Genomic DNA, 26,548 nt, shown 5'->3' on the forward strand with positions numbered 1-26,548 from the left:
AAGAGGCAGTGAAAGATACAGGCACAGGTGCAGAACTTTATTGAGTACTGATTCCTCTCTTCCCACTTTCTTGTTTGCAGCATCAGTGTTGAGCAGGTCTTTTCTGGCCAGGTTCTAAGCAACATTCCTCTCAGGCAGAAAGTGTGATGTAGCGGGGTCCCATGTTGCCAAAGTAATCCCGCTCCCACTCGCTCATGAGGGCAAAATGCAGCGGGCGGCGACAGAAATTGCACTCAGGAGATGCTGGCGACTGCAAGGGTAGATCAACCTCCCTCCAGGCTGCCAGGAGCTTCTCTGTAGGAAAGAGAGGAAGGTAGTCAGAAGGACATATACAGAACTTTGCATTGGCCATTGGCCATGTTGGACGGGTTTTTGTCTGATGTAGGGAACTGCCAATATTTTCTATCTAAATATGCCAAAGACTGGTATCTGTGTCTATTGACTACAACTCTTTATTTATTTATTGCAAACTTGTTGCAGATTGAGAGTGTCTTTCAGACCTGTGCTGTTCTATGGACCTCCACTTCAAGTAGCACTGGTCTAATGCATCTGAAAAGTGCCAGATTGGGCAAGACTAGTTAGATTCACCTTCCTGTTCAAAATGTGTAGAGAAAACGTGTGCTTCCTTGCTCTAGTTTGTTAGGGCTCTTGCTGTGTATGACAGCATGACTTTTACCTCTACTTTATAAGGGGGTGCTTGCTGGACACATTATGAATATGTGTGTGTCTGTCTGTCTTCAACTTGCCTGTTGACTTGTGGCAACCCCATGAATTTCTTAGAGTTTTCTTAGGCAACAAATACTCAGAGGTGATTTTTCTAGTTTCTTCCTCTGAAATATAGCCTACAATACCTGGTATTCCTCTGATGGTCTCCCATCCAAGTACTTTACTAACCAGAGGTAATCCTGCTTTGTTTCCAACATCAGATGGGATCTGCTGCCTTTAGGATATTTAGGGGCTTGCCATTAATTTATTTCTTTTTTCCCCACAGGGTGCTGTGAATTTAGTACGGCAATGGATTTTGCTTTTCCTTTTAGTGTATGCTTGTGGGGAAAGCAGAAATCTAACTTTCTTTTTATGAACATTTGTTACTATAGAACAATATTGTAGTTTCTATCATGAGTTTTTTCTTTAAGTTTTAAAACAGTAGACTGGAGTGAATGGCCCTGCATCCACTCACCGACAAAGTAGTCCATCATGGGTGGTGTGTGGTGGGGAGAGGGCGCCAGCCGCAGGAGCTCCTCTCCTCGAGGCACAGTAGGGTAATTGATGGCCTGGACGTAAATGTTGTATTCAGACAGAAGCAAGTCACAAAGGCGGGTGTTCAGGGCAGCATCTCCAACCTGTCAGAGGGCAAAGAAACCTTGCAAGTCTGGCCTCTGGCCTCCCTCTTCCATCCCACCTTTCATTCCTTCATATCTGGCCAAAGTAAGGCACTGTTAAATCTCAGTGATTTAAATAGGAAGGGGGTGTTGTTATTGGCAGTATTAGCCATCCAATCGGCTTTGACTTTTAGTGACTTTATGAAAGATTTCTATCTTTCCATAAGCCTTCGACATCAACAGACCTGCTTTGGTCTTGCAGTTTCTAGTTTGCTTTGTTCCCTCTTGCAAGTTGGTGTGTTGTGAACATACTCATCATATTCATTCCCACTCTTGTTCATTGTTTTTGTTTCCCCAGTGAAGTTGCTGAACCCTTTGGCTGGCTTCTGCCACAAGCCAGTGATACTTTGAGTAGACCTGATGAAATTCATGGGACTTGATTAATGACTAATTTAAGGTCCAAAACACACTGCAGAAATAATCCAGTTTGAGACTGCTTTAACTGCCCTAGCTCAATGTTAGAGAATTTTGGGAACTGTTGTTTTGTGAGACATTTAGCCTTCTCTGTCAGAGAGCTCAGGTGCCACAATAAACTACAATTCTCAGGATTCCCTAGCACTGAGCCAGGACAATTAAAGCAGTCTCAAACTTTATTATTTCTGCAGTGTGTTTTGGACCTAAGTCTAAGTTTTTTCATGTCTAAGTAGAGTCTTCCTTATCTGCAATACTTGGGACCAAAGTGTTTTGGATTTCAGAGTTTTTTGGATTTTGGAATATTTGCATATACATAATGAGCTACCTTGGAGATGGGACCCAAGTCTAAACATGAAATTCATTTATGTTTTGTATACACCTTACAATCATAGCCTGAACGTAATTTTATACATAATACTTTAAATTGTTTTGTGTGTGAAACAAAGTGTGTGTACGTACACTGAACCATCAGAAACCAAAGGCATCACCCATGTGGACAATTATGAATTTTGGAGTATTTCAGTTTTGGAATTCCAGATAAAGAACACTCAGTCTGTGTGACTAAATCTGGATGCTACACTCCATCCCTCAACCCTTATTGCCAGAGACATCACTCAGTGCTCTGAGTATCCATACCCTTATGGGAATTATGTGGCTGGGGCAGCTGACCACAGGCAGCCCAGCATCCATCAGCAGCTGGCGCATGTGTTTCACATTGCGCTGGTGGGCACGGCGCAGTGACTGTCCCTCAGGACTCTTCAGAATCCGGACCGATTCCAAGGCTCCAGCCAGCACCATGGGAGGCAGGGAGGTGGTGAAGATGAATCCAGCAGCATAGGAGCGCACTGTATCAATAAGGGAGGCAGTGCTGGCGATATACCCACCCACACAGCCAAAAGCCTTTCCTGCAGGGGAAGGATGGAAAAGCATGGCAGTTTGTCAGTGATTGTTTGAGGTATGCACAGTAGCTGCAGTTTAAAACAAAGAATGTGTACCAGATTCTATAATCTGGGTTCTTTGTCCAGTGAAGTTGGATTTTGAAATCTGACAGCATTATACAAACAAATCAGAGTAACATCATTAATTTTGTATATTTCTTTCTGCATGTCATAGAATAAGGCAAGGCAGTGGGCTGGGCAGACAAACCCTGTCTCAGCTACTGGAAATCTTTATCACCCTTTTCCTGGTTTCTGAGAAATTAATATGCTTCCATTCAGTAGAATAATAGCATTCATTTTGTTCATCCAGAGTATGCATGAATTAGTTATATGAAAGAAATCCACATGGGTTCCCCCCTCCTTAGAATAAAAATGAAACTGCATCTTTGATAAAGACACATTTTTAAAAATTGGGAGTCCTCAGGTGCTACTGCCAGTTCTGTTTCAGGATGATTGAGAGTCATGTTGATAATGTAGGGCAGTGCTGTGGATCCAGAACACACTTTGGATAGGCTCCACCTATGACTTGTTGCATTCTCTAACATTATGTTGCCCTCCTCTCCATTGGAGAACTGCTAGCCTACAGCATGATGTTCCTTTCCCATTCCGGAACATCCTCTCAGCTAGAAATGAGGAAGAATTTTATCCATTCCATCTTTTTAAGCAAAACAATCCAATCTGTGCTTCTTGAACTAACATGCTAATTGGAATGCAGTTCTCCTTTAGATTTTGTTGAGCTTTCACTTCTGATAAAGTTTTGACTCAAATTGCATACCAAAATAATTATATCAGAGAAGATTACATACAGAAATGTGTGTTTTAGAGAAAGCTATATAGTAGAAGTTTATATTAGCAGAGATGACAAATGAAAATGCACATGGAAATACATGCACATTTTCATGCATTTAAAAGAAAATAACATGCAGGAATATTCTCATTGAGAACTTTCCATAATGGAAATAGCAGTCCACATTTCCACCCCCCACCCCTTTGGTGAGCTTTCACTTCTCCCAGACTCACCTAGAGTACCAGAGATGATGTCTATTTTGCCCATTACTCCATCGCGTTCTCCAATGCCAGCACCATGCATCCCATACAGCCCAACAGCATGGACTTCATCCACAAAAGTGATGGCTCCATAGCGGTGTGCCACGTCACACATTTCCTCCAGTGGGCAGATGGCACCTGCAGGCATACAAAAAGAGTTGTGAACTCTGTGAGCACAGTTTTCCAACCAATTATGGATTCATCTGACAGTGTTTCTCCCTAATCCACATTTAATTAGTTTGTGGACTACGTTTGTGCTGTGAATGTTATTTATTTGGATAGCAGCAAAGCATTTGTTCCCCCATAATATTTTGGACATCCACAGCATTCTCACCATCAACTAAACTAGTAACCTTCATTTGCCTTCTGCCCCCAATTCCTAATCAGCAATGCAGTCAGGTAATTAGTATGAGAATTTAATTACTTTAACCCTCACTCCTTCATTCTTTAGGAAACGGTCTGTGTTATTCACATCAACATGTGGCAATCTAGCACTGTTACATTCCGGGGTGCCATCATGATCCATTTTTCTGAGTGGGGCTGTGAACCTGTCTCCCAAAATCCTACCCTGAGTACACTATTTTTTTCCTATTAGCCTGTTGATGTCTCTCTTATCCACAGTCTCATCCTCTCTTTAGCTGAGCTTCCTGGTGGATCTTCCTTCCTCCATAAACTTCAGTAGCTCAACACTGCCCAGGTGATGAGACTAGTTGCCACCCATCCACTACCTTGTGCTGCTCTTGGAGTCCTTCCCTTGTCTACTAGACTGGAACAGTAGCAGCAGCAACAGCAGACCTTCTGTTCCTTCTGCATTTATGGCTATTCCAGAGTAGCTGCTGAAGCCAGGTAAACACTGGGAAGGGAAAGGGGGCTCTTGTTTGGCTGGTGCAGCCAAAGTACTCACAGACCTACCAGGGTTATCAGCTCTGTGTGAGATGGGATCATATTTCAGGGGCCGGAGGGGTTCAGCAGAGCTGGCACAAGCAGGGATGTAGCCGGGGGGGGGGATCTGGGGGGCCGGACCCCCCCTTCCATTAGAAAAATGAATGGTGTGTGCTGCTGCGCCACCGCACTCAAGCCCCATTATAATGGTGGCACTTAGTCTGGCCCCCCCCCCCCCTTCCTAAAATCCTAGCTACGTCCCGGGCACAAGATACTCTTCTGCCTCAAGCCAGACCTTGGGGGGGGGGGATTCTAAGATCTTCACATACTCTGGCTTGAGGCAGAAGAGAAGATAGTACTCATAGAATCCTAGAATCACAGGGCTGGAAGAAACCACAAGGGCCATCCAGTCCAACCCCCTGCCATGCAGGAACTCACAAACTTCTCTTCGCCAGACTGAACATCCCCAGCTCCCTAAATTGCTCCTCATAGGGCATGGTTTCCAGACCTTTTACCATTTTGGTTGCCCTCCTTTGGATACACTCCAGTTTCTCAACATCCTTTTTAAATTGCAGGGCCCAGAACTAGTATTCCAGGTAAGCCCTGACCAAAGCAGAATAGAGTTGGCACTATTACTTCCCTTAATCTAGATGCTATACTTTGGCCTTTTTAGCTGCTGCATCACATTGTTGACTCATATTGAACTCCCCACATTCCAGCTGCAGAACCTGCACAGACTTAATCTTACTTTGACACTGGTGATGGTAACTCATCTGAGACCAAAAACATTAGCTTGAGGTGGGATGGAGTAAGGAGGCAGATGAGGAAGTTAGAACATACAGGAATGTCCTTCAGCAGCAAGGTGTATCCAGGAAGCTTCTGCTACAACCCCCACCACATTGCCCACTACCCAAGGCAACCACCTATCTCTGCCTAAGGTGGTGGGTGGGGAACAGTATTGGTAATGGCTGAGACCAATCTATAAGGCTGCTGATCTAGATGGTAAAGCTCTGTCCCACAACACTACCCAGTTTCTTATGCTTTTTTGTGTACAGGGAGAGGCACAGTGGGCCATGCCAGTCTCTGCACAGAGAAAAGTATTCAAGTTGCTTTCTTTTCTGAGAGAAGACCAGAAGAGCTGGTATGACAATTAAAAATGGTTCATGGAGTACTAGGCTAGAAGTTCCCCTAATAGGCTTGGATCCAGAGATAAGAACAGAGTGTACCAAGAGGCAAAGGATAGCAATTACCATCCATGGAGTGCACTGTCTCGAAGGCAACAATCTTTGGGGTGTCAGGTTTGGCCTTGCTCAGGAGCTCCTCCAGGTGCTGAGGGTCATTGTGGCGGAAGACATATTTAGGAACCCCACTGTTTCGGATCCCCTGGATCATAGAGGCGTGATTCCCAGCATCTGAATAGATCTCACAGCCTACAAGAGAAAAAGGAGCCCACAGGTAGCATCTATTGGCATGGTCTCTGTTCTTCCCCTCCTCTGGGTAATGATGAAAGTCTTGCTTCCCAGGCTCAATTGACAGTCAAAGGTCACTGCGCTGTTACCTGGCATCAAGCGGGCCAAGGTGAAGAGGGTGGAATCATTGGCCACGAAGCAAGATGAGAAGAGCAGGGCAGCATCTTTGGTGTGCAAGCTGGCCAGTTCTTGTTCCAGGTCCACATGGAACTTGCTGGTACCTGAGATGTTCCTGGTGCCTCCAGCTCCAGCTCCATACAGCTGCAGTGTCTCTCTGAGGTGGAAGAATAATAGAAATATAGAGTTGGAAGAGACTACAAGGGCCATCCAGTCCAACAGATAGCTGTCCAGCCTCTGTTTAAAGACCTCCAAAGAAGGAGACTTAACCACTCTCTGAGGGAGTGTGTTCCACTGTCACACAGCCCTCATTGTCAGGAAGTTCCTCCCAATGTTTAGGTGGAATCTCTTTTCCTGTAGTTTGAATCCATTGCTCCGGGTCCTATCGTCTGGAACAGCAGAAAACAAGCTTATTCCATTCTCAATATGACACCCTTCAAATACTGAAACAGGGCTATGATATCAATTCTTAACCTTCTCTTTTCCAGGCTGAACATACCCAGCTCCCTAAAAAGTCTCTCTTCATAGGGCATGGTTTCCAGACCCTTCACCATTTTAGTCACTCCAGCTTGTCAATTTCCTTTTTGAATTGTGGTGCCCAGAACTGGACACAGTATTCCAGGTGGGGCCTGACCAAAGCAGAATAGAGTGGCACTGTTACTTCCCTTGATCTCTAGACACTATACTTCTATTGAAGAGGGATTGAGATTTTCCCCTAAGGCACAGTGACATGGAACCTCAGAGGGTGAAACACCATTACTTTTTTATTAGCAGGGATGTGACATCTGCCAACCCAACTGAGACTTCCCTTTTCCTTCTGAGCTTAGCTGCAACCTTCGTAGTGGGGGTGAGAGAAGAAGAACAGGAGAGTTGTTTCCCTCCCAATATGTTGTTGCATTGTCCCCAAATCAAATTTTCATTCAGGCCCCAATTTTCTAGTATTGCAGGAACTTAACTGAGCTTTTGGAACTACAGACTAGGCATCCAAAAAAATAAAAAAATAAAAAATAAAAAAAAGGCAAAATTAGCAAGAAGATGAGTGAGTACACAGCAAATGTAAGAGTTCTGCATATGAATAGCATTTAATTTCTCACTCTCACTTTCTGCAATGCCAGAAATTTGAGAATTGAAAGGGAAAGAAATACTTGAGAACAGAATTCTTATTTGGGAGACCATGCCTTATTTTTGCACACCTTGAAGCTACACCCCTGGGCCTATTAATTTTCGAATGCTCAGTATTTTGTGGTAGCACAATCATGTGAATGTGCCACTAAGATCCATTAACTTTACAAAAGCCCTGATTCTTATGGAGCTGAAAATGGGAGTGTCCTGCCAGGACACTGTTAGAGACCTCAGTGGTGGCCTATTGCAATGCAATGCAGGATAGGCATCAGCAACAGGCCCTACTGGTGTACTGGGGTTGTACTGGCAGTGGGGTTGTATTGTATGTTGATAATGGGTGCTGATAGGACATGCGGAAGTAAGAGTTCATATAAAAAAAAGAAATCTCTTTCCCAAACCTATAACTCACTGGAAGTGTGGTGGGTACAGGTGAAATAATCCTGTGTGTTTCTAGCATAGGGGAAGTTGGTTGACATGAAGGTCCCTCAGCTTCATTATCTCATCCAGAGCATCAAACCAATACCCGAAATAGGTTTTTGGTGTTTAGGACCAGGCCTATCATTTGCAATAGTGAAGTACCCACCCTAAGCAGCCGATTTTGGCTGTCATGAAAGGGCCAATTAATTTGACTGGTTTTCAGAACTATGCACCTTGATTTGGATAGGAAGGAGCACTTGATGATCCAGCTCAAGCAGCTAGTCCTGAGGGTGTCTCAAGATAAATAGTGATCATGGACAAGTCACACTCTCTCAGTCTTAGAGGAAGGCAAAGGCAATCCCCTCTCTGGATAAATCTTACCAAGAAAGCTGCTTGATAGTCAAAACTGACTTGAAGGCACACAGCAACAACAAAGAATGCAGATTTTTAGAATGCAAGATTAAGTATGTCTGTGTGACAGGAAGCGGACCGAAGCACCCTGTCACTTACTGGATGGCCTGGGACACTCGAGGGTGGCGACTCATTCCAAGGTAGTCATTGCTGCACCAGACAGACACCTCTCGCGATTCAACCTGGGAGCACGAGTAGTCCTCAGCAAATGGATAGGCATCAGCTCGGCGATTAACTGTCTTGAAGACCCGGTAGGTGTGATCTTGTTTCTTTGCATGTATCTTGGCCTCAAAGAAGGCATCATAATCAAACACAGCACTCCCTGTTAGGAAATCACATAGACCTGGTTGACACACCTGTAATGCACATCACTTATGTTCTCTGCAACTAATGACTGACAGCTGAAAGGATGAAGAGAACCATGGACTTTTGATTGGCTATAGCAATTATTCAGATTAGTATTTAGTAGTCCAGCATCCAGAATGACACCTTTGAAAAGATTAGGATGTATCTACACTGTACAAATAATGCAGTTTAACACCACTTTAAGTGCCATGGCTCCATGCTACAGGGATTTGTAGTTTTGTGAGGCACCAGCACATATTGCCAGACAGCTAAATCCTTTGTAAAATTACAAATGCCAGGATGCCATAGGATGGCGCTACAGCATTTAAAGTGGTGTCATTCTTCATTATTTCTACAGTACCCTAATGTACCCTAGGTGGGTAGAGTCTGGCATTTGGGATGTGGGGCTTAGAGATTTTAGGAAGCAAGGGGTAATGTTAGGCAGTATTGACAGGTCTGGGGTGCCAGGACCAAAGGATAGGTATGGGATGATGGAGGATAAAATTAAACTTCAGCTCCATATACAGTATTTAATTTTTCTCAATAAAATACATGGGGGAAGGGGGGAATACCAGTCAGGAAAGGTTGTGTGTCTATTTTATTCTATAGTCATAACTGACATACATGTATGTTTCATTTAAAGCAGGGGTATGCAGCATGTGGTCTGTTTAGCAGGCCCTAATGCACCATTGCTGCTTGGCCAAATTTTATTATAAAGGCAAAAACGCTGCATTTTTGCTCTACATCAAGGTATCTGGGGAGCACTTCTTGTTTTAATTTGGGAGTGGCAATGACAAACCTTCTCTGAATAAATCTTGCTGAGAAAACCCCGTGATAGGTTTGCCTTAGGGTTACCATAAGTCAGAAACGGCTTGATGGAGCACAACAACCATAAGGACATGCCAGTAGAATGCACCCCCCCCCCATTTGGAAGACTTAATAGATACACAATGTCGCTGTGCAGTCACACACTCACATTGTTGTTGTTGTTGGTACCCTAATTTCCCCCCAAAATTGAGATTCAAAGCAACATTGAGGTTGTGAACACAGTGATGGGGCAACTGGTGAATTCCTCCCCATCCCCTGACCTGGCATATTGTCCCGGATGAGGTGTGATGCTTCGTCAGAGTTCAGCAACTTTTTCTTGAGGCTAGATTGCACCTCTCTGAACAGAGAGCTCAGCACCCCTAGAGAGAAGGGCAAAGTTGGTTAGTAATGAGAAGGCATAGAGAGTGTTCTTCGTCTAGTTTCCAGCCCCATGGGGACCTCATTCCTTACCTGTCTTGGAAGGCCAGACATCCTCCTGGACCTCAGGTTTTGCCACTTGCACAAAGGGACTCCGGCCGCTTTGGCGCTCTGACTCTATAAAAGGGCACTGGGTGGTGGGGATTGAGGTGGGCGCCGTCTGCAGAATGGAGGCTAGAGGACATAATCAAGAGAGAGAGAGAGAGAGAGAGATTCTGTGTGCGTTCTGCTGTGCAGCCCATTTAATTTAGGCTGTAGACTTCTTCTAAGCTGGACTCAGGAAGCTGCCTCAGGTTGAGATGAGACCACAGTTGGCCCTCCACATTTGCAGCTTTGACTTTTGTGGATTTGATTATTCATTAACAACACCCAAAAGGAATAAATAGTACAGTAAAAACAACAGAATGATTTGATTATTTGCGGGTTTGATTAATATGTTCTCTCTAGGAATCTCTAGGTCCTCCAGCGCAACTTGCCAGAAATTGAACCCAATGATTCTTAGAGAAAACAGGTCATCATCCAGTTTGATTACATGATCACCTTCTAGCAGATGCTGACCACAGAGTTGTGCTGGAGGACCTGAAGATTCCTAGAGAGGTATCCTCTCGGAGAAAAAGAATAGCAGTGGTGTCATTAGGGGGCGTAGGGAGCATGGACCACACTGGTGATATCATACAAGGGAGGTGACAGCCAGGGAGCCTCCCCCCCCACCTTCCTGATGTGCACCACATGGGACAGGGAGTTCCGCATGAGCCCCTTAGGCTCTGCCCCAAAGCCCTATCCCCAAAGACCTGTCCCCCGTACTGGGTGACACCCTGCTGTGGGACACCCACACCACTGAAGAACAGTGGGTTTTTTATTTGCATTTTCCCACATTCACAGGGCTCCTTTACCCCTAACTACAGTCAATGTATAGGGACCACTGTACCTGTCTGACCAGCCCCACTACTGCCTGCTCTGGGGTCCAGCCTTTCTGACTAGTCTTCTCCAGCAGCTAACTGGGGATAATGGGAGCAGTAGTGCAACACAACTAGAGGTCAGCACTTTGAAGAAAACTACAGATATATCTGATGGGAATACAGGAGAGCATCTTTCTTATAATATATTTAATATAATAATAATATATTTATTTGTATACCGCCCTGTGGCGAACCAATCCGGGCGGTTGACAACAGTAAAATCACAGAGTAAAATATAAAATTAAAAACATTATAATCCCTCCCCTCCTTATGAAACTATTAAAAAATATGACAGATTAAAAACACAATATCAAAACATAAAATATAGTTAAAACAAACTAAAAACCCTGGTGTCCCTCTGGAGATCCTCAACCATCACTAAAGATGGGGCCACGAGAGGAAAGAGGGGATCAGGGAGCCCGGGCCGGGATGGTTAATCTGGAAAGGCCTGCCGGAAGAGATCCGTCTTGACCGCTTTTTTAAAGCTGTCTAATGATGTCAACTGACGGATCTCATCCGGCAGGTCGTTCCAGAGTTCTTGGGTCCAAAACACACTGCAGAAATATTCCAGTTTGAGACCACTTTAACTGCCCTGGCTCAGTGCTAGGGAATTCTGGGAACTATAGTTTTGTAAGACATTTAGCTTTCTCTGTCAAAGAGCTCTGGTGCCACAATAAGGATTGCTTGCTTAGGAGAAAATGCTTTTCATAATGTGCTGTGTTATCTATTAGTTGTATTATTAATGGTCACGTTTTTAACTGAGTTGAAACGTACTGATAGTTTAATTATATCTTTAACATTTGTTTTATGCAAATTTTTAAAGCTGTACCTGTTTTAACTTTTGTAAGCTGCCTTTAGTTCTGGACTGGGAAAAAAAAGGTGGGAAACAATAGCATGCCCACCAACTGTCCTAGTTTAGTAGGGATAAGTCCCAATTTCCTATTTCCTCAAAACCTATTAAATACAATGGCATAGTGAAAAGGTGTCCCTTACATAAAATGGCAAAATCAAGTTTTGCTAATTGGAATTTATATATACAGTTGGCCCTTCTTATACACGGATTTTTTATACATGCATTCAAACATCCACTGTTTGAAAATGTTCAAAGTATAAATTTCAAATATCAAACCTTGGTTTTCCATTTTTTATAAGGGACACCATTTTGCTATGCCATTATATTTAATGGGACTTGAGCATCTATGGATTTTGTTAATCACGGGGGATCTTGGAACCAAACCCCAGCGTATAACAAGGATCCACTGTGTGTGTGTGTGTGTGGAATATTTTTAAGCCATGGATGCTTGAATCTGTGGATAAAAAACCAGTGAATGCAGAGGGCTGAGTGTATTTTTGTTTATTTTTCTTTTAACTCACACAATTCCAGACCCCTGCTCCAGTGGTGTCAATTTAAAAAAGTTTTTAAAAATAATTAAATAAATTGGGGCGGGGAGGTGATCAGGCTGTTTGGTGACATTTTGCACTTGGGCACTTACTGATAGCTTATTGACGGGTTTTCCCCCATCAGTGAAAAGGGGTGCTTGGGCATGTTTGAGGGATGCAGCAGCAACGGGTCATACTACAAGAATCGCCAAAGCTGCTTTTTCCAGGTGTAATCGTGGTTTAAAAGCCACATTTAATAATCTCCTACATGTCAATATCACTGTCTGTCTGCTCAGTATGTTGGCTCACCTGTATCACCGGAAGTCTCCTTGCCATGCTGCAGGTCAGCAACAGAATGGGAGAAACTGCGGGCCACCATCACAGGACAACGCTGAGCACTTCTGACCAACAAGGGTCGAAGTTTGTGTAGGAAGATGGCTGGGTCCCGGGTGAAGAAGGGGCAGCACTGGAGAAGCGAGGCCATGGTACCAAAAGATAGTGCTATATTTTCAGAGGAAAATTGAAACAGAAACAAGTCAAGGTGGCTAAGGCTTTCTGATCAACTGTGCACCCTCATTATATTGAATGTTTCCTTTTCATATCTCCCTTAAAAATATTTTTCAACCTGTAAAAAGTGTTTCCTCATTATGTCTCCTTACACTGAATGCTTTACAGTTTTCAACCTTTAAAATGTGTTCCCTCATTACGGTGAATGTTTCATTACGCTGAATAGTTTTCTCAAATTCTAAAATGTTTTCCCTCATTATACTGAATTGTTCCTACTCATGGTGACCCTTATCATGGGGTTTTCTTGGCAAGATTTGTTCAGAGGAGGTTTGCCATTGCCTTCCCCTGAGGCTGAGAGCATGAGGGAGCACTTACGTTTTGACTAGCTGACTCCGCTATCTTTAGAAAGTTTTGGGTTTGGAGACATTTTCAGTTGGGGGCAGCTTTGGCTGGGCACTCTCTTTTCCTGAGCTCCTTGACATTCTTCATCTCTTAGGTGACATCTACACTGAAAAATTAATGCAGTTTTACACTTCCTTAACTATCATGGCTTAGTGGTATGGAATTCTGGGATTTGTAGATTTGTGAGATATTTATCCTTCTCTGTAAGAGAGGTCTAGTGCCACAACAAATTATAAACCCCAGGATTCTATAGGATGGAACCATGATAGTTAAACGGCATTGTTTCTTTAGTGCAGATGCAGTTTGAATGGAAACAGCCCCTACCTTCAGAAGATACCTTGAAACTTGCCTGGTGCACTATTATGGAGGAATCCATTGTGTTGCTAGTGTTGAAGTGAGGCACAACTGCCAGTTCAAGTTAGCACAACTGCCAGTTCAAGTTAGCTTCAATACATAGGATAGATCTTGCCCTATATTATCCTTTGCCTCTGGCACCAAAATGTCTCATACTGGCCCTGTCTTGAATTGTGCTGCTTAAGCAGAACGCTTAAGAACTGGGTAAAAATTGTTTATCTGTATGTACATATATGTGTCTGCATGTATTTTTGTAACAGCCACCTCTCTGATCTTCAAAGGTAAAGAGGGTATTATTCTGTTTTTCAGCTAGACACATTTAGTGCAAGAAAATATGAAGTAGGGAACAGGTTTCTCAGCAGTTGGCAAAGTGAGCTTCACTCAGGACCAAAACAAATAGATGAGAATGTGATAAAGAAACAGAAAATTAAAATTCTGACTGTTACTTTTTAGTCTTCATGAATATATATATATATATATATATATATATATATATATATATATACACAGTATATATATATAGTTGTTGTGTGCCTCCTAGTTGTTTATGATTGATGGTGACCCTAAAGTGAGTCTATCATAGAGTATTGTGGGGTTGAGAGAGTGTGACTTGCCCAAGGTCATCCATTTCTGAGCAAGGAATTGAACTCTGATCTCCAAATTCATGGTTCAGTGTTCAAACTGATACACCATGCTGGCTCAGTGAACTTATGCTTATAGTTCATGAATGTAAGTTCACAGTATATTGTTGGAACTAACTACCTGGCTAGTCAAAAATATTCCTAATAACTCATACTGAGCTCTGCAAATAAAGTTTACAATGATGAAGAACAGTTGCATAGCAGTTCCAGTGCCGAAGAAAAGATATGATTGTGCCATATGCCATACCCTATGCTAATAATGTCAATTTTTCGTATGTTTCATATGTGCATTAGGACAAAAAGCTCAGAATAAATCTTGGGGCAGAGGAAAAAATATCAGCATTTTGACAAACAAAATAATTTGCTTTCTAAATGTCACTCTCAAAAGAAACAGCATGGCTGAACTACTAGAAAGAAAAGTCCAAGTGGTTGTTTCCAAATGGTTGTTTTTATATAAATGTATATTGTGTCCACTTGGAAACTGGAAAGATTATGTGAGGCCAATGTGCTTCTGTACCTAGTTTATTGCTGACTTAATCAGCATAGAAGGCATTTGATGTATTTCAGAGATGAGTTATTGCATGAATAATGTAAGTACAAAATGAAGTACTGGAGGAATTGTATCTGTTCCCCAAACCTTTTCTTGTTGTGATAACTAGTTGTGGCATTTGTTGTGACATCTTGCATTGCTGAGGCATTGCTTTTTCACTATCAGCTGGAAAAAGAAGCAGAATCTGGACAGAGAGCTCCAAGCATTATCCATCACAAGACCTGAAACAATGAACTGTTCCTCTATCCCTCTCTCTAACAGATGTTGTCATTGTTGTTATGAGACAGAAGAAGCTATGGAAAACAATGGCTGGCAGTGACTGGCACAACCATTTGGCTGAGTGAGGTAACTGCCTCAGTAGCAGTTGCTGGTAGAACACAAGAGGAGTCAACTGGTTCTTCATTCTCAGTTTTCTGGCTATTCCTCTTTCTCGGCTGACAAACCAGAATGTGCTGCATCGCTTGCCCTCATTCCCTTATGGTCCCCAAATTGTGCTCCTTAAGGGATTTTGGATTTCACCTCCTGGAATCTCAGACTATTGGCCAATATGGCTGAGGCTTTTGGGAGCTGAAGTCCAAAATCTCTTAAAGGGCAGAGTTTGGGGACCACTGCCTGCAGGGGCGGCTCTAGGTATTTGGCCACCCAGAAATATTTTGGCACCTACTGTTGCCCCTCATAATTATTTTCACTCCTTGATTTCTGCTGTTTCGTTTGTTAAAGCTAAATATGACATAAAACGTAGGTTCCAGTCTCTTGTCATAGTATTGAAAATTAGTCAAAAAGCCAAAAAATTATACAAAAAAGCCGCCAAGCTGCCCCTAAATTTTGCCGCCCTAGGCAGCTGCCTAGTTCACCTATATGGATGAGCTGGCCCTGACTGCCTGCCCTCCTGTCTTCACAAGTAGTGACATCTTCATTCCTTGAACTCCATATTTCTTACACGGCCAAATCTTTCCTGCTCTCTAGCTCAACTTCATCATTTTTCTCTTGTTCCTCCAGATTTTTGAAATCATTTTGCTAGAATTCTGCAGACTGCTCCTTTGATCATGGGTCCAAAACACACTGCAGAAATAATCCCGTTTGAGACTGCTTTAACTGCCCTGGCTGAGTGCTAGGGAAATTTGGGAACTGTAATTTTGTGAGATATTGAGCCTTCTCTGCCAGAGAGCTCTGGTGCCACAATAAACTGCAATTCCCAGGATCCCCTAGCACTGAGGCAGGGCAGTTAAAGTAGTCACAAACTGGATTATTTCTGCAGTGTGTTTTGGACCATTAAAAAAAATCTAATTTAAGCATTTTTTCCTATTTGTAGCTTAATGCCTTTAAAATGCTGAGTCAAATAATTTTGCATCTTCAGATTGCCCATGTATTGAACTATTTTATTTATTTTTAATTGGATTATATCCCCTCTCCCTTCTTACTTTAAATGGGCAAGGACATCTGTTCCACTGATTTATTTTCATACAGTGTCATATACTTTGGCGGTACTACGTAACTCAGTAAATAAATGGAGTTGAGGGATGCTGGCTCAGTGCTAATATTCAATTAGTCCAATTAGTAGTCCATGCAGTGGCATCATTAGGCAGTATGGGGGGTTGCAGTCCATATTGAGTGACATCCCAGAAGAGGGGTGACACCTAGTTGGGCCCTCCTCTTGCTGCGCCCCTCCTGGCTTTGCTCTGGTGAAGGAGAAGGCCATGCCAGCTCTCCCAGCTTTGCCGCATCAACAGAGGCCTCTTCATGAGGAAACCTCCACAACCATGAGGAATGAGCAGACTGAGCACCCTCTTTTGTGTGCCACCACTCCAGCATCCCCCGACACCGCATGCCACTGAGTCCATGCACTGTAACCTCCCGATTATACTACTGTTGCCCTTGAAGAAGACTCAGAAGCGTCAGCTATTGCAAAATGCAGCAGCTTGGCTGCTGAATGGAAAATCATATAGGCAGCATGTAATCCCTGCCTTAAAAAGCTGTATTGGCTGCCAATGCATTTCTCGTTTGAATTCAGGACAATGTATGCTACAACAATTTTTGCTCAGTTAGTCTCAAAGGCTAGACAACAGCCCTTTGCATATTAGTCTGACACTGTGGCTTACAAAAGGCGTCCAGTTTTTGTGCTGCTTGGATCCTCTGTAAACCCCTCCAATACACTGTATGTGTTTGACTATAAATTAACCTCATGTATGAATCAAGAGTAGATTTTGAGACCAAAATTATTGATTTTGATATAAGTCATGTATAAGCCAAGGGTAAAACTTAGAGGCATGTAACAAAGAAAGTAAAGAATGAAGGGAAGGAAAATGATGCCAAAGCATGATGCTATTTTCCCACCGAGACATTCAAAAAGGCCAGAAATAGGATGGCAGAGAAATGGTTGGTGCTTCTTTTAGGTTCTCTGAGGGTGGACTAAGCTCTCACCTTTCACCATTCTACTCAGAGAAGGAAAAGGTTTCTATTTTGATAAAAGTTAAAGTATTGTATGTATATTGACCTGTGGATAAGGTGAACCAGATTTTTTGGGTCAGGAATTTAGGAGGGAAAGATGCAGAATAACTGCACAATGCTTTTTGATTTGGCTAGAATAGAGATGTCACCCTCCAGATGTTGCTGGAAGATACATCCCAGCAATCTTAGCATTGATAAGGGCTTCAGCTTTAAAAACAATAATTAAAAATGCCTGGGAAAATGTCCTAAACAGTAACTAAAACATAACTAAGAAACAGTAACAGTTATAGCTTGTGAAAACGAATGCTTTGTTGCCATTGTTACATTTAGCATGAAATTAAAATTGTTACACACTTCTGCTTTCCCCACTCCCACCCCCATCATTATTACATATAACTGTGTTGGTAGTAGCTCTGTACTTTCCCCCTCCTTTGCAGATGAGGAATACGAGGCTGGAAGAGAAATTAATTTAAACTAGGCCAGCTGTGGTGGTTAAAACATTTCATTTAATTTTTTAAAAAATATATAATTTTAACATATTTGAAGCCAGAAAGCCTTGCTAATCTATTGCAAATCCTCTACATTGTCTTCACCTCTCTTTTATATTCATCTTCCTGATGAAAACAAAGTTACAGTCAATCCCTCATATCAACGGATTCTTTATCCACAGATTCAAGCATCCACAACTTTAAAAAATACTCTCTCTCTCTCTCTACACACACACACACACACACACACACACACACACAGAGAGTCATTCCTCTGAATTTGCAAGGGATCCGTTCTGGACACCCACCCACCCACAGATTCAGAAATCCACAGATATTCAAGTCCTATAGGCTTGAAAGGCTGAATGTGCCATGTGAGCGCACACCATTAACTTTAATGGACGTCATCCCTCTGCAAATAATCAAAACCACAGATCTTAAGTCCGCAAAAACAGAGGGGCGACAGTATTCCAAACAGCAAACCTTACTTTTTACCATTAAAGAGTCACCATTTTACTACCCATTATATTCAATGGGACTTGAACATCCATGGATTTTGGTATCCATGGGAGGGGGGTCTTGGAAACAAACTTCAGCGGATACCAAGGGCCCACTGTACTATTTTTGGACAACAATTCTCACAATCCTCCCATGGTTGCTGATTGCTTAACCCTTAACATAAGCTCACAAGTCTCACTATGTTGGCCATTTTAAATGAACATCTGATATATGGACACAAATCAGGTATCAGTCTAGATTCTATTTACTGAACCTGCCCTAGTAGGTTGCCATTCTGGGGTGTGTGCATGTGTGTCTTTGAGTGTGTGTGTGTGTGTGTGTGTGTGTGAAAGACAATCTGAATTACAGCATAGTTTCTTAAGCAATCCAGAAAGATAATTGCCAGGTTCATCCCTTTTCATTTTGTTTAGTTACTTTGCTTCTCTTTCTTCTTCCTTCCTTCTGTTCCATCCCCCTCTCACCGCAAAATATAAACTGAAATCTCTTTGTCTGTGGGGATCTGTATTTCTTCTGTTATTTTTCTTCTTCTGAATACAAAGTGACCAGATGTCCTCATTTTCCCACACATGCCCTACATTTCAATCTTCTGTCCCAGACGAATTCCAAAATATCCTGCATTTGGAGCATGACTAGGGACTTTATCACATGGGGAAAATTGGCGATTATCCTATGAAAATCGTGTAATCGCAATTAGCATTTTCACATGCTGTCGCGATTAAAGTGCCATTTTCCTGGGAATAAACAGGCAATAAACAGCAACAAATCATTCATGGGGAAATCCAGTGAATGATTTGTTGCTGTTTATTGCCTGTTTATTCCCGGGATAATCGCTCTTTAGTCACAATGTATGTGAAAATCTTAATCGCAATTGTGTGATTTTAAAACACATTTTAAAAACTCAATTTCCCTCATGTGATAAAGTTCCAAGAAGCGTGGATTTATCTTTATATGAGTGTTTTTAGCTTTTATTTCATCATGGCCTACATTTTCATTTATGTCTTACATTTCACTGTGCCTTGTCCTCCTTTATGGTTAGGACATCTCTGATCACCATTTTTGAACAGGGATTTGAACCCTGGTTTCCTGGAGTCCCACACTGGCATTCTGGCACGTTCAAATGTGCTGTGTTTTGAGTTTCAATGTTATCTCTTGTTTTTGATCAGCAGATTGTGGTCTGCTGCTTTTGTGGTTTTACTGTTTTACATCTGTATTTTATTTTATAGCATATGTTGCAGTTGAATGAAGCCACCATGTTGTAGTGGTTTGAGTTCAGTCCTGGAAACCCCATGAGTGACCAGGTCACACTTCCTCAGGCTCAGAGGAGGGCCATGGAAGAAATCCCCTCTTAATGATCTTGCCAAGAAAACCCTATGACAGGTTCAGCATGAGATGTAGTTGACTGGAAGGCACATAACAACAACACTACATTTACTCAGAGGTTTGGCTTATTCATCTACCAAACAAACATGAACAACACCCCCAAGTTGTTTCTTTCTTTTATCAATGAGTCAGATTGCAGGAGGACTTTCTCACCCACTCAAAAATAGGTACATTTTTTCTTATCTGTATCTGAAGTCATCTTAAATGCCTAGTTTCCCTTTTGAGCATTTTTAGAAAGGACAGTGGCCTTTAATTAACTCACAGTCTTCTCCTTCCTTAGTACCTCCAAGGCTGACAAGTGGAACACACTGAGACACGTTATTGAGAGCAATCTTTCTAAGACAACCCAAAACCAATAAAGTGATACATTAGATATACACCCACAGAGTAAAGGAAAAAGCTACATGAAAAACCATTTGTGAAAATGATGATTAAGAACACATGTTATGTGAAGTCAAAGGCTTTCATGGCCAGCGTCCATAGTTATTTTGTGGGTTTTTCGGGCTATGTGGCCATGTTCTAGAGGAGTTTCTTCCTGATGTTTCGCCAGCATCTGTGGCTGGCATCTTCAGGGAATGCTTGCCTGGAAAGGAGTTTGGCACATATATTGTGTGACCTGGGAAGGCAGGAGTGATTTGCATGTGGATTGTTCTGTTGCTAATGGCAGGCCTCAGGGTGGGAGAGTCTGCAAAAGAGGATGAGTGTCTGCTTGATTAGTGCTCATTGTCTGCTGGGAAACCCCTGACCCTGGGAGATTTCTCATTTGCATTTGTGGAGTCTTCAGCTTGCTGTTTTTCAGGACTGGTAGCCAAACCTTGTTTACTTTAAGGGTTTCCTCTTTCCTGTTGAAATTGGCCAGGTGTTTGTGGATTTCAATGGCTTCCCTGTGCATCCTGACATGGTAGTTATTGGCACGGTCCAGAATTTCAGTGTTTTCAAACAACATTTTATGGCCAGGATGATTTGTGGCATGTTCTGCTACTGCTGATTTTTCTGGCTGACCCAGTCTGCACCCTTGGAGTCTGGTAGAGTCTCCTTCTTTGGAGGTCTTTAAACAGAGGTTCATTGGCCATCTGTCTGGGGTGCTTTGATTGTGTATTCCTGCATGGCAGGGGATTGAACTGGATGGCCCTTGAGGTTTCTTCCAGATTTATGAGTCTATCTATAAGACCAGGTTCAAAAGCTGGCATTGCAGAGCTACCAGATAAAAAATATTGATTTTCAAGTGGATATCTGGCTTCATGACTTAACAAAGCACTTAGACCAATGATCCCCAAAACTTTTTGAGCTATCATCCCATTTCCGCTTGGGTGACAACTCTAGCACATACACACACATCATGTTTATCTACTATTCTATTGCAAATTCAAAACAACCAATCTCTGTTGCTGCTCCCTTTGCCACCCAGTCCCCCTGGGGATAGCAACTGAGCTGCTGGCTGTATTCGTACCAGTGTAGGGGTTAAATGCCATTGCGGATAAGAGGCCTATCGGGCACTGCTTAGCCAGCTGCTCAGTGTTGCTCCCAAGGTAACCAGGTGCACAGGGAGAAATTTATCTCTGGCAAGGAGGGACTCTCAGTCCTTCTTCATTGGGGATAGGAGAGGTGCAGCTGGTGTGTATGTAGGGGGTTTACAGAGGGCACATGCTCTGAACTGTAGGTACATGGGTGAGAAAAAGAGAATGTTTAAGTACATGAGCCACTCCAAGATGAGGGGCTTCCCCAAGAATTGACCCCGGATACTCCTCCCCCTCCTCCCCCAGAGATGTGTCTTCCTCACATATAGCTTCAAGTGTGTGCCCTCAAAAAACATTGTTTCATCTGCTACCTCTTCTCTTGTCCTTTCTGACAAAAGAAAGTAAGCAGAAACAGCAGTGCAAATCCAACCTGCCAGCCAAGTCCCTGCATACAACCCACATTCTCATCATAGCCCAAAGACCATTGGTTCCCTTGTCTTTCTTGTGCACCAACACTTTGACTGAAGCTCCCCCCGCTGCCCCCTTTTTGCTTATACTACCCTCCCGCTGCCCCACTTTCATTTCAACGCCCCCTTTGATCTTATCACCATCCCCTGGGGGGGCATACTGCACACTTTGGGAATCACAGTCTTAGACACCAACCATTCACTTCAATGGGATTTGTAGAAAATAATTTATCAGTATTGTTTATGTTTAGGTTCCGTATCTCACAAGGGCTTTGCATTGGCAGAATGCACTACCCTTTGTGCAAGTGAAGCAACCAATTTTCATTTGTCTCCTTTGTTAGCTACAGCAGTGGCAGAGAACCTTTGGCCCTCCAGATGTTTTGAACTACTACTCTCTTAGTCCTGTACTGTTATGCTGGATGGAGCTGGTGGAAGCTATAGGCCAAAACGACTGTCCTCTTCCCCAAAAGTTGCTCTTGGGAGCTGTGGGAACCTCAAGAACAGGACACGATATAGAGGGGTGCAGTGGGTGTTTTGTGTAGGCTGCTGACAACTGTGTGCCCTTGTGGGCTAATGGTTTGAGTGTATGACTTGTACCCTAGGGTTTGAATCTCTGTTCAAGTGATGGAAACTCACTGAATGATCTTAATGGCAAGCCACACTCTTCTCAGCCTCAGAGGCAAGCAATGACAACCTTTCTCTGAATAAAGAAAACTCTGTATCAGTTGATTTGAAGGCACATACCAACAACAGAGCACTGCCAGTACAAAGCCAGCAGTGGATACGACCCTCTCTGCCTGTCTTCTCTTATGCCTCCTAAGCATGCCTTCCCATTTTGCCTAATGGCGGAGCTCTCTCTCTGTTGGTGGAGTATTAGGGCGTTCACACATCACAGTTAGCCATGTTGTACATTGTATGAGGTTTGTTACTTAAACCACAAATTGCAGAGCTGCAGGGACGTAGCCAGGATTTTGGGAAGGGGGGACAGGTGCAGACTAAGTGCCACCATTATAATGGGACTTGGGTGCGGTGGCACGGCAGCAAGCACCATTCATTGTATCTAACGGATGAGGGGGGGCCGGACCCCCTGGACCCCCCCCCCCCCCGGCTACATCCTTGATAGCTGGTAGCCAAACTGTGACTTGTCTTCTTCATATCTGATTTGTTTCCTTCCCATCACTTTTGCCAGTGAGTTGTACAAACACAAAGCGAGAAGAGTGTCCCAAGAATAATCTGGTCAAGTCTCCCGTACGTATAGCTGAACTCTATTTAAACACTTCATTGTCAGTTCCATTCCACAGCAGGAGAAACAAGCCAGGAGGGAGAAGTTATGGCCCTGGCTTTAGAAATCACAACAAATTGTGGTTTTAAACAAGTCAGAATAGATTCAGATTGCAGTCTCTGTCTGGTTAATAAACCACAACTTCTTAACAAAGGCAGATTTGCACTCACAAGCCAGATTTCAACAAATCACACCAACGGGTCATTATGATGTTTGAATATGATCATTTTCATACTGAGTTTAAAAAGATGCTCTTGGAAATGTCTCCTTTGATTGACAGCCCCCTTTTGGTATGCCATGGATCTGCCTTTGGAGTATGAACCAATTGCCTGAGTTGGAGTGGCCTGGAAACCAGTTCTGCAAGACAGATCCTTTCCACATCTAAGGACAATTTACTCACAACTCTTTTTGATCTTCTTGGAAACATAATTATGGAACTCTTGCCAAGCAACAGGATCCATGTGGTAGACATGGAGTTCTTTCCAGCCTCAGGACAAAAGGCAGCCTGGCTCATCAAGGGAAAAGTGAATGTGGGGGTGTTGTTATCTGTCTTTGGAAGAGAATGCTTTGATAGTTTCCCTGCCATAGTATAATGTATCTTTGTTTGAGAGTGATTAGTTTAAGGATATTCTGATTTGAGTGTGAAGTCGAAGGCTTTCATGGCCGGCATCCATAGTTTGTTGTGGGTTTTTTGGTCTATGAAGCTGTGTTCTAGTAGAGTGTATTCCTGACTTTTCTGATTTGAGTTCAGAGAGCTAGTGTGCAGTAGTGGCTTGAATGCTGGACTAGGAACCTGGGAAACCAGGGTTTGAATCCCATTCAGCCATAGAAACCCATTGAGTGACCCTGTGCCAGTCACACACTCTCATAAGTTGGACTTGAAAGCACAAAACAACAAACAGTATGTTGTGTTGGAGGATAAGAAGAAATTAGGTGGGAACCCTGAATCATTAGTTTAATACAGATAATGAGGGTGAACCTGGGAGGAAGGACAAGAGGTTTTGGTAATGGGGAAAACATTGCCGAGTTTATCTTAGTACTGAGAATAGCTTTTCATGGAGTAGGGGAAATACCTTTTTGTAATATGTGAAAAGCTAAACAAGAACTGCTATTTAAGTTTCAGGTTTCCTGTGTGTCTGTACACTCATCATCTTTCCCAGAAAGAAAATATGGAAAGGCATCTTATAGCACCTTTGAGACTAACTGAGCAAAAGACATTGTAGCATAAAAAAAGACATTTTGTATATTTGGTCTGCTATCTCAGATGCGTCTGAGGAAATAAACCAAGTCTACAAAATCTTATGCCAAAGCATTTTCTGTTCAGACTCAAAGTTGCTATAAGATCTATTTGCATACTGATATTCCAGATTGATGCAGTGACTAGGGACGGCATCTCTCCGCTCAATGCCTGTCTGGGGTCGGTAATGGGCTGGATGAGGGAAAATAGACTCAGCCTGAATCCAGAGAAAACGGAAGTACTTGTGATAGGTTCTCCTGGTCCTGGGAAGGAGGTTTGTCCACCAGTCCTGAATGGGGTCACGCTCCCCGTGAAGGACACTGTTCGCAGTCTGGGGGTGCTTCTGGACTTGTCGCTTCACTTGACTTCTCAGGTGGATGCGACAGTCAGAGGTGCCTGTTATCTGCTTCGGCTGATACGCCATCTGCGACCCTACCTGGACCGGGGGGACCTTGAAACAGTGGTACACGCACTGGTAACCTCTCAACTTGATTTCTGTAATGCGCTCTACATGGGGCAACCCTTGTACCAAACCCGGAAGCTACAGTTGGTTCAGAATATGGCAGCAAGGCTGGTCACTGGTAGCCCCAGGGCCAGCCACATAACACCTATTTTGAAAGATCTACATTGGCTGCCTGTTCGCTTCCGGGCGCAATACAAGGTGTTGGTCGTTACCTATAAAGCCCTAAATGGCTTGGGCCCAGAGTACTTGGAGGACCGCCTCTCCCCATATAATCCGCCCCGCACTCTCAGGTCAGGTGGGAGAAAACTCTTGAGAGTTCCTAAGATGTGATATGTTGCGACTGAGCAAAGGGCTTTCTCTGCTGTTGCCCCGCAGTCTTGGAACTCTCTCCCTGATGAGCTCCGCTCAGCCCCCTCCCTTGAGTCTTTCAAGAAAAACCTTAAGACTCACCTATTTCACCAAGCCTTCCCCCACATCTCCTGACTGCCATTCTCTCCTGTATACTGTGTGTATACTGTGTGATCGTATTTTGGATTGTTTTATTGATTTCTAATTAGTTTTAATTACTAGGAATGAATGATGGATTTTAATGATGTTTGTATTGTTTTTAATATGGGGGATTTTATGCAATGCATTTTGTATTTTATCATATGTTGTAAACCGCCATGATCGCAGGAACGGCGGTATAAAAATAAAGTTTCATTAATTAATTAAGTCATTCATTAACGGTGCTATGTCTCTGAATTTCCCACTAGAATGAGTGACTGGCAATCTAGACTTGGTTGGCGGAACAAGGCAGGCACAGAAATTTAAAAATTACAATTCTGCCACATAAGTCTAAATTATCTATGCATTCTCTTTTACAAGACACTGAGGCTGCAATGCTATACTTGTATACCCCTGGTATTATTAGGAGTATACACTGCAGGCCCATTCCCACTGGAGGAATAACCCGCATCCTGACTCGGCTCTGCCCGTAATATTAATTGATTCCAAAAGGCCCCTCATTCCCACCATGAAAATGGGGCCTGTGTGGAATCGATTTTTTGGGAGGGCACGCACTCAGTGCCCCCCTGGACCCCTTCAGAAGGTCTTTCCCTTCTCTCTCCCTTTTTCTCTTGCTTCCCTCCCCTCTCCTCCCTGCCTTCCTTCCTTCCTTCCTTCTTCTTACTACCATCCTCTGTCGCTTCTCCGGCTCCTTCTCCTCATCCCGGCTCCCTTCCTTCCTACCTTTCCTTCCCGCTGCCTTGCCACCACTTCTCCCAGGGTTGGTGTGCTGCTGCCGCTCATCCCATGCTTGCTGGTGCAGGGAAGCAGCAGAGGCCCAGCAGCAGCACCAGAAGCGCTGCCAGCCCCGGGAGAAGTGGTGGCACAGCAGCGGGAAGGAAAAGTAGGAAGGAAGGGAATTGAGAAGAGGAGAAGGAGGGTTTGGGGTCCTTTAAAAAAAAAAAAACCAAAAGTAATTGCAAAATCAGTAGAACGGCCTAGCAGCTACTCGCCTTTGCAAGTAGCTGCTTTGCCTATCAATTTTGCGATTAGTTTTAATTTTTTTAAAAAAAGGACCCAAAGCAGCAGCACTGGGGAGTGTAACATCTCTGAGGATGGATGACACACACCCCTCCCTCTGCCATTCTGAAAGAATCCATCTCAATCTGATGTTCCCACATGTTGGACACGGGTTGGGTTGGGATCGATTCTTACAAAAGGAACCACAAAAGAACCACTAACAAAATACCCCGGGATTTTGGCATTTACCCTGCTTTTTTCCACTGGAATCAATCAGATGAGGATCTGAATCGATTTTTAGTGGGAACTGAGGCCTTTTAAATCAACTTAGGATACAAATCTTTTGGTAGTGGGAATGAGCCCTTATTTGTGCTGGCCCTGAAACCTCTTACTATACAGATGAAGAGAGAGGAATAGTACTTAGGTGAAATAGCAGTTGTAAGTGCCAAAGGGCTGTGTGTACAAAATAGGCAGGACACCTCACAGTTACCCTGAATTAATTTATCTGGGATGAAAAAAGGTCTGTATGCAACATACTATAAGCAACAAGTTGTGATGCAGCTGCTCGATCTGTCACGAAGCAAAGAGATGGGAAGGGTGTGCAAATATGTTGCGAACTGATAACTCCTCCTGACTTTATCTGACTTATACAAAACACACCCTAGCTCAGCAAAGATGGTTAAAAGTGAAATGTGCCATAGGAAGAGCTGGATCTTGGC

The 26,548-nt window shown here is 43.2% G+C and overlaps 1 protein-coding gene across 1 annotated transcript in view; it reads right to left on the minus strand.

Annotated features, from left to right (window-relative positions):
* Positions 1–16: 16 nt before the first annotated feature.
* The window catches only part of ALAS2 (5'-aminolevulinate synthase 2), a 28,220-nt gene continuing 1,688 nt past the window's right edge, over positions 17–26,548 (minus strand). The window contains exons 2-11 of the mRNA XM_042454462.1: positions 12,438–12,629; positions 9,823–9,963; positions 9,633–9,731; positions 8,299–8,521; positions 6,222–6,406; positions 5,914–6,093; positions 3,755–3,919; positions 2,433–2,701; positions 1,181–1,343; positions 17–294 (exon numbers count right to left, since the gene is read on the minus strand). Of these exons, the coding sequence (XP_042310396.1) occupies positions 131–294; positions 1,181–1,343; positions 2,433–2,701; positions 3,755–3,919; positions 5,914–6,093; positions 6,222–6,406; positions 8,299–8,521; positions 9,633–9,731; positions 9,823–9,963; positions 12,438–12,612 (1,764 nt within the window). The 5' untranslated portion in view covers positions 12,613–12,629 and the 3' untranslated portion in view covers positions 17–130. The remainder of the gene's footprint in view (positions 295–1,180; positions 1,344–2,432; positions 2,702–3,754; positions 3,920–5,913; positions 6,094–6,221; positions 6,407–8,298; positions 8,522–9,632; positions 9,732–9,822; positions 9,964–12,437; positions 12,630–26,548) is intronic.

This window comes from Sceloporus undulatus, chromosome 2 (assembly GCF_019175285.1).
Source record: "Sceloporus undulatus isolate JIND9_A2432 ecotype Alabama chromosome 2, SceUnd_v1.1, whole genome shotgun sequence".
Classification (NCBI taxonomy): Eukaryota; Metazoa; Chordata; class Lepidosauria; order Squamata; family Phrynosomatidae; genus Sceloporus; species Sceloporus undulatus.